Here is an 8,143-nt window from a genome sequence, read left to right as displayed (position 1 = left end):
ACAAGTGAACCATTAAATTGTTAGTTCTTAAGAATCAGGACTAAGTCTTAAGCATGCATTTATTCAACATGTATGTGCTAGATACTATGCAAGGCAGTACAGATAAAAATGGAGTTTATATTTTTAAAGGGGAACAAGAATACGGGAGGAAGAAAGGAGGTAAGGAAAGAGAAGCAGTAACAATAGTGTTGATAGTGGTGATGGTGGTGACAGAGACCATACCTGGACTGCAAAACCTAAAATTGTAAGGCTGTTCGCAGAAAACGTTTATTGACTTCTGAACTAAAGTAAAATTCTAAATGAAATTTTAAAAAATTCTTAAATAAAAAAGCAAAATCATTAAAGTAGAAAAGGAACATTAAATATATTGGAGATACAGATTATTCTTAAAATTACAACCAAACCAACCGCCTTAAACTGCCACTGGTTATCTAAATTGACATTTCAAATTTAACATGTCTAAAACAAAACTCCTGATTTTGATACACCCACTCTCTCCCCATCCTGTGGAGTCTGAGTTTTCCTCTTCTTCGTAAATGGCATTATCATTCACTTAGTTTCTAAGACTTAAAATTGAGGAGTCACTTTTGATTAACTTCTCTTCCACCTCACAATCTTATCTAAATTTAAGTTTTGTGAGCGCCACCTTCTAAAATATTCCAAATCCAACCACTTTTCACCAGAAACACTGCAAAACTTTCTAACTGGACTCCTGATCCAAACACACTTGCCTTTCCTAGTTTTCCACCTAGATCTCCACACGTATAGTGAAGCTTTTAAAATGTCAATGCAGATCACATCTCTCCTGTACGTGTTTCTATAGGTTTCCCATCTCACCAAAAAGTTATAAAAAACTATAGTTTTGACTACATAAACATGAAAACCTTCTCAACAAACTACTACTAATAAACAATAAAACTATTATTTGACATTGTTCTGGAAGTTCCAGACAAAATTAGACAAGTTAAAAGGAAGGAAAGCCACAGATAATTAGTGCAGTGAAGACCAGAGGTGGGCAAAAGGTATGATGGACACTTGTAATACCCTTAACAGTAAAAATAAATTTTAAAAACAGGGAAGAGTCCTAATCGGTTTGGCTCAGTGGATAGAGCATCAGCCTGCGGACTGAAGGGTCCCAGGTTTGATTCCAATCAAGGGCATATACCTTGGTTGCAGGCATATCCCCAGTAGGGGGTGTGCAGGGGGCAGCTGATCGATGTTTCTCTCTCATCAATGTTCCTCACTCTCTATCCCTCTCCCTTCTTCTCTGTAAAAAATCAATAAAATGTATTAAAAAAAACTGGGAAGAGATAAAACTTAAAAATCAATTACTTGCATATGATAAATAAAAAAACAAAAGGAAACTCAATGACAATACTGAAGATTAAAGTGAAGACAGCTGAAAAAAGTCTATAAACAAGTGAATTTAAGATGGCCTACAACAAATTCATAGACAGAAAATGCTGTACATAAACCACCAGTTAGGAAACATAATTGTAGAAAGGATTCCATTTATGATGCCAATTATGAAAATAAAATTCCTAGAAATAATCTTAAGAAATGCTTAAAATTCACAATATTCAAATAAAAACCTCAAAGTGAAAAACGCAAAAAGATTGGTCTTCTATAAATAAAGAGACAGATCCTGTTCTTGTACAGGTAAATTCAATACAATGTCAATTTTTCTATATCAACCATAAATTTAATACAACCCAAATTTTAAAAAGTAACAGAATTTAAATTTTTGAAAGAACGAGACAAATTGATTCTAAAGTTCACGTGAAAAATAAATAGCCAGGAAAATTCTGAGGAGTAATAAGAAAGATGGGCCATCTCTACAAGATACTAACTATACAACTATGTAATAAGGATATAAGGTTGATGAATGAATGTATGGGTAAAGTGAAACAGGAAGTCCAGAAATAAATACAAATACATACGCCAGTTAAGGATGATTCTAGAAAGGAATTTGTAATCAGTGATTTAAAAAAAAGCTAGCCTTGCTCAAGCCAGTTTGGCTCAGTGGATAGAGTGTCGGCCTGTGAACCAAAGGGTCCTGGGCTCAATTCAGGTCAAGGGCATGTACCTTGGTTGCAGGATGCTCCCCAACCGAGGCCCTGGCTAGGACTTGTGCAGGAGGCAACCAGTCGATGTTGTTTCTCTCACATTAATGTTTCTCTCTGTCTTCCTCTCTCTCTTCCACTCTCCCTAAAAAAATCAATGGAAAAATATCCTAGAGTGAGGATTAAGAACAAAAACAAAACAAAACCTAGCCAGTTATTAGAACTGGGTAGCTATATAAAAATTAACTCCCCATTTCATTCCTTTCACCTCAATAAATCACTTATAGTACAAAATTAGAAGTAAAAACTAAAATAATGAAAGTGTAAGAAAACTGTGAGTTCTTAAAGTATAATACAAAATCCAAAAGCTATAAAAGATTAGTAAATCTGATTAAATGAAAGTGAAATCTGCTTAGGAAAACAAGCAAAACAAAAGCACAAAGTCAAAAGACAATCAGGGCATGGGCGGCGTGAGGGCCAAAAGGGAGTTAAGGACACATATGTAATACCTCAACCAATAAAGAAAATAAAAAACAAACAAAAAAGACAAACAGATAAAGTACTTGCAATTCAAATTACAAAGGAATTTATTTTATGGAAAATATTCTACAAATTAGTAAAAAAAAAAAACCACACCTAATAATAAAAAAATAATATGCAAATAGACCGAACAGCAGGACAACCAATCAAAGCATAATAAGCTAATGATATGCTAAGGCAGCTCAACTGCTCGCTATGACATGCACTGACCACCAAGGGGCAGACAGTCAACTGGTCAACCAGTTGCTGTGACATGCACTGATCACCAGGGAACAGTCGACGGATCGACCAGTAACTATGATATACACTAACCACAAGGGGGCAGATGCTCTGACCAGTAGGTTAGCTTGCTGCTGGGGTCTGGCCGATCGGGACTGAGCAAGATGGGATGGATGTGCCCTGGAGCCCTCCTGTAGTCCCTCCCCAGCTCAATCGTGCACCGGTGGAGTCCCTCAGCCTGGCCTGCACCCTCTTGCAATCTGGGACCCCTCAGAGGATGTTGGAGAGCTGATTTCAGCCCGATCCTGCAGGCCACTCCCCTTGGGAGGGCATCAGATGCAGGGCTCATGGCTGGTGAGCACTGCTGCAGCAGTACGAACTTGTCCTGATCGGGACTGATTGGGCGTGAGCCCGCGGCAGGCACAGTGGGGCCGGGATGGGTGGGAGCGGCAGGCAGGAGCTACAGGCAGGAGCTTCAGGCAGCGTTGGACTGTGGGTTTCGGCCCGATCCCTGCAGGCCACCCAGAGGGACCCCACTTGTGCACGAATTTGTGCACCCGGCCTCTAGTTATACACATATTAGGAAAATGAGAAAAAGATTTTAACAGATTGGAGAAAAGGTAACACAGATAAATGGCTTTCAAACACACGAAAAGCGGCTCAACCTCACTACTGTGCTTCTGTTGCACACCAGTTAAACACACCTATCATGTAGTACAGCTGGGAATATAAAAATGATATAGTCTTTTGTAAAGTGATGTATTCTAATTAATTAAATTTACTTTAAGAATTTATTACTGGTTTGGTTCAATGGCTGAGCACATATTCGTGTTGCGGGCTCAGTCCCCAATGTGGGGCATGCAGGAGGCGGTTGATCAATGATTCTCTCTCATCATTGACGTTTCTATCTCTCTCCATCTCCCTTCTTCTCTGAAATCAATAAAAAAATATATTTTTTAAAAACATGTTGACCGGAATCGAACCCGGGACCCTTCAGTCTGCAGGCCAACGCTCTATCCACTGAGCAACACCGGCTAGAGCAATATATTCATTTTTTAAATGAAGAAAGCAGATCACAGAATGGTGTTTCTATAACATAAATTATATACTTGTGTATTTACTATATCCACAGAAAGCCCTGGAATGCCATCATCAAAGCATCATTGGAAAATGAACTATATAAAGGAATCTTCTCTTTCTACTATCTAAAATTTTTTTCATTACTTATGATTTTTGCTTTACAATGATGTTATCAGAAAAACTATTATTTCTACTTTAGAATAATAGTTATATATTGGTTTATATATAAGACTTCAACCAGAAAGATTATGAATCGATCAAATTATTCCCACTGGGTATAATGGAAAAATAATGGAAGGACCCAGAAGAAACAGCACAGGAAGGAGCTTTAAGGAATAGAGGAAGTAACACAGATTTAAGATAGGTAAGAATGTCACCCTAAGTTCATCTCAAGAATTCTTAGTCAATGCTCATGGGAACAATTTTCCAGCCTGTTTTCTGACACAATCAATAACCAACTCTCCAGATCATAAATAACTCACTCCCTGCAAGAAATGACAAAAGTGCCAATGGAAGAGTGAATAACTCAATCTAAAGAGTAATTAGACATTTGTTGGTTCAGTCATTAAGTGTATCAAATAGATTTTATGTCAAATGGGCCTTTCAAATATAAAACCAGTAAAACAGGTACTCTATAATGACTGGTTATTAACTCCATTGTGTAAGTTACTATTCAAAATACTCAATCCCACAAAACTATACCAATAAAGGTTTTCTCTATATATAGTCATAGAAATTAAATATTATTTCTGCATTCTAAAAATGAGCCTAAGGTTTATATTTCCAGGGTTCATTTTATTCACAGTTCACTTTTCCTCCCAGCAGTAAAGTTCTAGTAAACTTTACGTTTGCATGTTTAAGGAAATTTTTCATTGCAACAAAAAAAAGTTTCAAACACATTTCACACAGATATTTAGATGTCTTAATACCTACCTGTCCTTCCCTTGAAAATTTAAAGGGAGGTTTGTGTTTAATAACACTTGTTGCAAGCCTGAGGAGTCCTGTAAGCCCATCATCTTCTATGTTACCATCTTGATGATCAAGGATCTCCCTGCTACAGAGAATATAAGCAAAACAACAGATAGTTTACATGATTATGTCCTTTTACCTTTCCTCAACAATATAACTGTCAATTTTATATCAAATTTTACCTTCGAATACAGTCAGCCAAATGCCGTGCCAAAGCATCTAAGTCGAGGAGTGTTGTCTTAATACAAAGAGAAAATATAAAATTCAAATGTAAATTTTTACTTAGTAATTCAGAGATTATTAAAACAACATAAAAAATGTTTTCCTTGAAAGTAATAACAATTTGATTCTCCTAAATACATGAATATACCTATTAATTAACTCATTTACTTACATATGTCAAATTAATAATATTATAGTTGTAAACACATCATTGACAGTCCTTCAAAAAAGATACAATAGGCCCTGGCCGTTATGGCTCAGTTGGTTGGAGCGCTGCCCCATACACCAAAAGGTAGCGGGTTCAATTCCCGGGCAGGGCACATAGCCAGGTTTGTGGGTTCAATCCTTAGGCAAGGTGCATGAGGGAGGCAACATATCAATGTTTCTCCCTCTCTCCCTCTCTCAAAAAGATAAATACATACATATATGTGTTTATGTATATACATATATATATATCAATAAAAATTAAAAAACAAAAGATGCTATGGAATGTTACTAACAAATTATGATTGTCACAGTTATTTATTGAGGAGATACTAAGGTTTCATGTTGTTTTTTATTCTTTAACAATTTTATTAAGATATAATCACATACTATATAATTCAGCTATTAAGGTTTTTTAACACCACCTTTAAACTAGGCTTTAAAAATAAACTTACATACAGTTAAATAATTTCAAAAAGCTTTAATTACCAATACAACTGAGCAAAAAATTTTAAGATTATATAAACTAGAATTTAATATTTTTTAAATGTTATGATTTTTAGAAAAATTGTAAGAGAGACAGACACAGAAACATCGATGCTGATCAATGGGCTGCCTCCTGCACCCTCCTCTGCTGGGGATAGAACCCGCAACCCAGGCACAACATGCCCAAGAATTGAACCAGGGACCTCTTGGTACATTGGTTGATGCTCAAACACTAAGCCACACAGGCTGGGCTAGAACTTAATTTAAGAGGATTCTTAAAGACAATCTCTGTGAAGGAAAATGTTTGGCAAGCAAGAAATATTAGATTCCTACTTTTAATAGGCACCACCAGATTTAAAAAAAAAACGATGTTTATGTGACATCAATATTCTATATAATAAAGCAGTAATATGCAAATTGCCCATTCCGCCCTCACACAAAATGGCCCCCATGTGGGCACAAGATGGCCACAAGATAGCTGGCAGGGTAGGGCAGGTGTGGGTGCTATCTCTCTCCATCTCCCTTCTTCTCTGGCAACCAGGCCGGCAGGGGAGGGCAGTTAGGGGGGACCGGGCCAGCAGGGAAGGGCAGTTGGGGGCAACCAGGCCAGCAGGGGATGGCAGTTACGGGGGACTGGGTTGGCAGGGGAGGGCAGTTGAGAGTGACCGGGCCTACAGCGGAGGGCAGTTAGGGGCAACCAGGCTCAGGGGAGGGCAGTAGTTGGGGGCGATTGGGCCGGCAGGGGAGTGGTTAGGCATCGATCAGGATGGCAGGGGAGTGGTTAGGGGGTTATCAGGCTGGAGGCAGAAGCGGTTAGGGGCAATCAGGTAGGCAGGTAGGCAGGCGAGCAGTTGGGAGCGAGCAGTCCCAGATTGTGAAAGGGATGTACGACTGCCCATTTAGACTAAACCGGTAATCGGACATCCTCCCAGGCGTCCCAGATTGGAGAGGGTGCAGGCTGGGCTGAGGGACACCCCTCCCCCCAATGCACAAATTTTGTGCACTAGGTCTCTAGTTTTATGAATAATCAAGCAAATTAAAGCATACTTAATATTAATTTTTACAATTATTTCTTAAATGAAAAGTAGAAAACCTAAGATTTCAAATTAGCCCTACCTGGTTTGGCACAGTGGATAGAGTGTCAGCCTGTGGACTAAACGGTCCCAGGTTAGATTCCTGACAAGGGCATGTACCTCCATTGCAGGCTCTGGCCCTGGTCAGGGGCATGTGGGAGGCAACCAATCAGTGTGTTTCTCACCACATCAGTATTTCCCTCTATCTTTCCCTCTCCCTTCCACTCTCTCTAAAAAAATCAATGGAAAAAATATCTTCGCGTGAAGATTAACCAAAAATAAAAAATAAAAGAATTCAGATGTAACAGTTTCTTAAAGAGAAGTTCAAACACTACAGGGTATTTTGTATGTAAAGTGTATATATTGCACTTTGATCAAAATATATTAAAAAAAAATCAGAGAAAATGTTTCCTAAATATTTAAATGTATTTGGTTTAAGTTGTTTCTCTTTTTTTTTCCTGAGATCATTTAGATGCATTTTAGTTTACTAAATTTATAAGCGAAAAAAATCAAAAGACTTTATGTAGCCAATTTGTTTTTGAAATTCACTAGTTTTAAACAATTGTTTAGATGAAAATATTTTACTTTACTAAAAGAAAATTAGATCAGCAAACTCACAGTGTTTCTTTGACCTTAAAACAACTTCTATTTGAATTGCAATTTTATTTTATATTCTGAAATCCAAATCTACAGGCTATTATAGAAAGCTGTATTTAAATTTAAAGTCTGAATGTCACATTTTGCATCCAGAAATCTTACTCAACAGAGACAGGAAAACTACTTATATGTAGATACTAGATAAAGCCATTTCAACAAAGATAAAAGTAAAAAGAAGAAAGGAATTAGAGCAGAACAGAAAGGTGCAAATCGAGTAGAAAAATCAAAACATTTTCAACTCATTGATTGAAATGCTTTAATAAGGACCTATAAAGTATGAACACATATGTGCATAATTCATTTCTATTAACATCATAATGTATAATTTCCTGAACATACCTGACTAGCGTCCTTTATATGTATGTTGTCAACTAATTTGCACAATAACCAAAAATACTCTTTGCATCCAGGTTTTAACATTGGTTCTTCTTCATAATCATCTATCTATTAAAAAAATTTTAACTTTGTAAAATCATTTTTAAAAGGAAAACCACTTAAAATTACAATATATTTAAGAAACTACACTATGAAAAGAATTAAATCGTAATACAAACTAAACAGTAATAAAAACTTAACAAAAATATGAAGACAACACTCCTATTTTCTATAAAGTTAGAAAACTAAGAACAT

General features: G+C 36.8%; 1 protein-coding gene across 1 annotated transcript in view; it reads right to left on the bottom strand.

Moving 5' to 3' along the window:
• The window catches only part of USP34 (ubiquitin specific peptidase 34), a 213,680-nt gene that overhangs the window by 83,060 nt on the left and 122,477 nt on the right, over positions 1 to 8,143 (bottom strand). The window contains 3 exon segments of the mRNA XM_015557870.1: positions 4,836 to 4,956; positions 5,054 to 5,109; positions 7,853 to 7,957. Of these exon segments, the coding sequence (XP_015413356.1) occupies positions 4,836 to 4,956; positions 5,054 to 5,109; positions 7,853 to 7,957 (282 nt within the window).

The sequence above is a fragment of the Myotis davidii genome, unplaced genomic scaffold (genome assembly GCF_000327345.1).
Source record: "Myotis davidii unplaced genomic scaffold, ASM32734v1 scaffold6, whole genome shotgun sequence".
Lineage (NCBI taxonomy): Eukaryota > Metazoa > Chordata > Mammalia > Chiroptera > Vespertilionidae > Myotis > Myotis davidii.
Note: the sequence above shows the minus strand (reverse complement) of the source record. Positions and strands in the feature narration are given on the sequence as shown.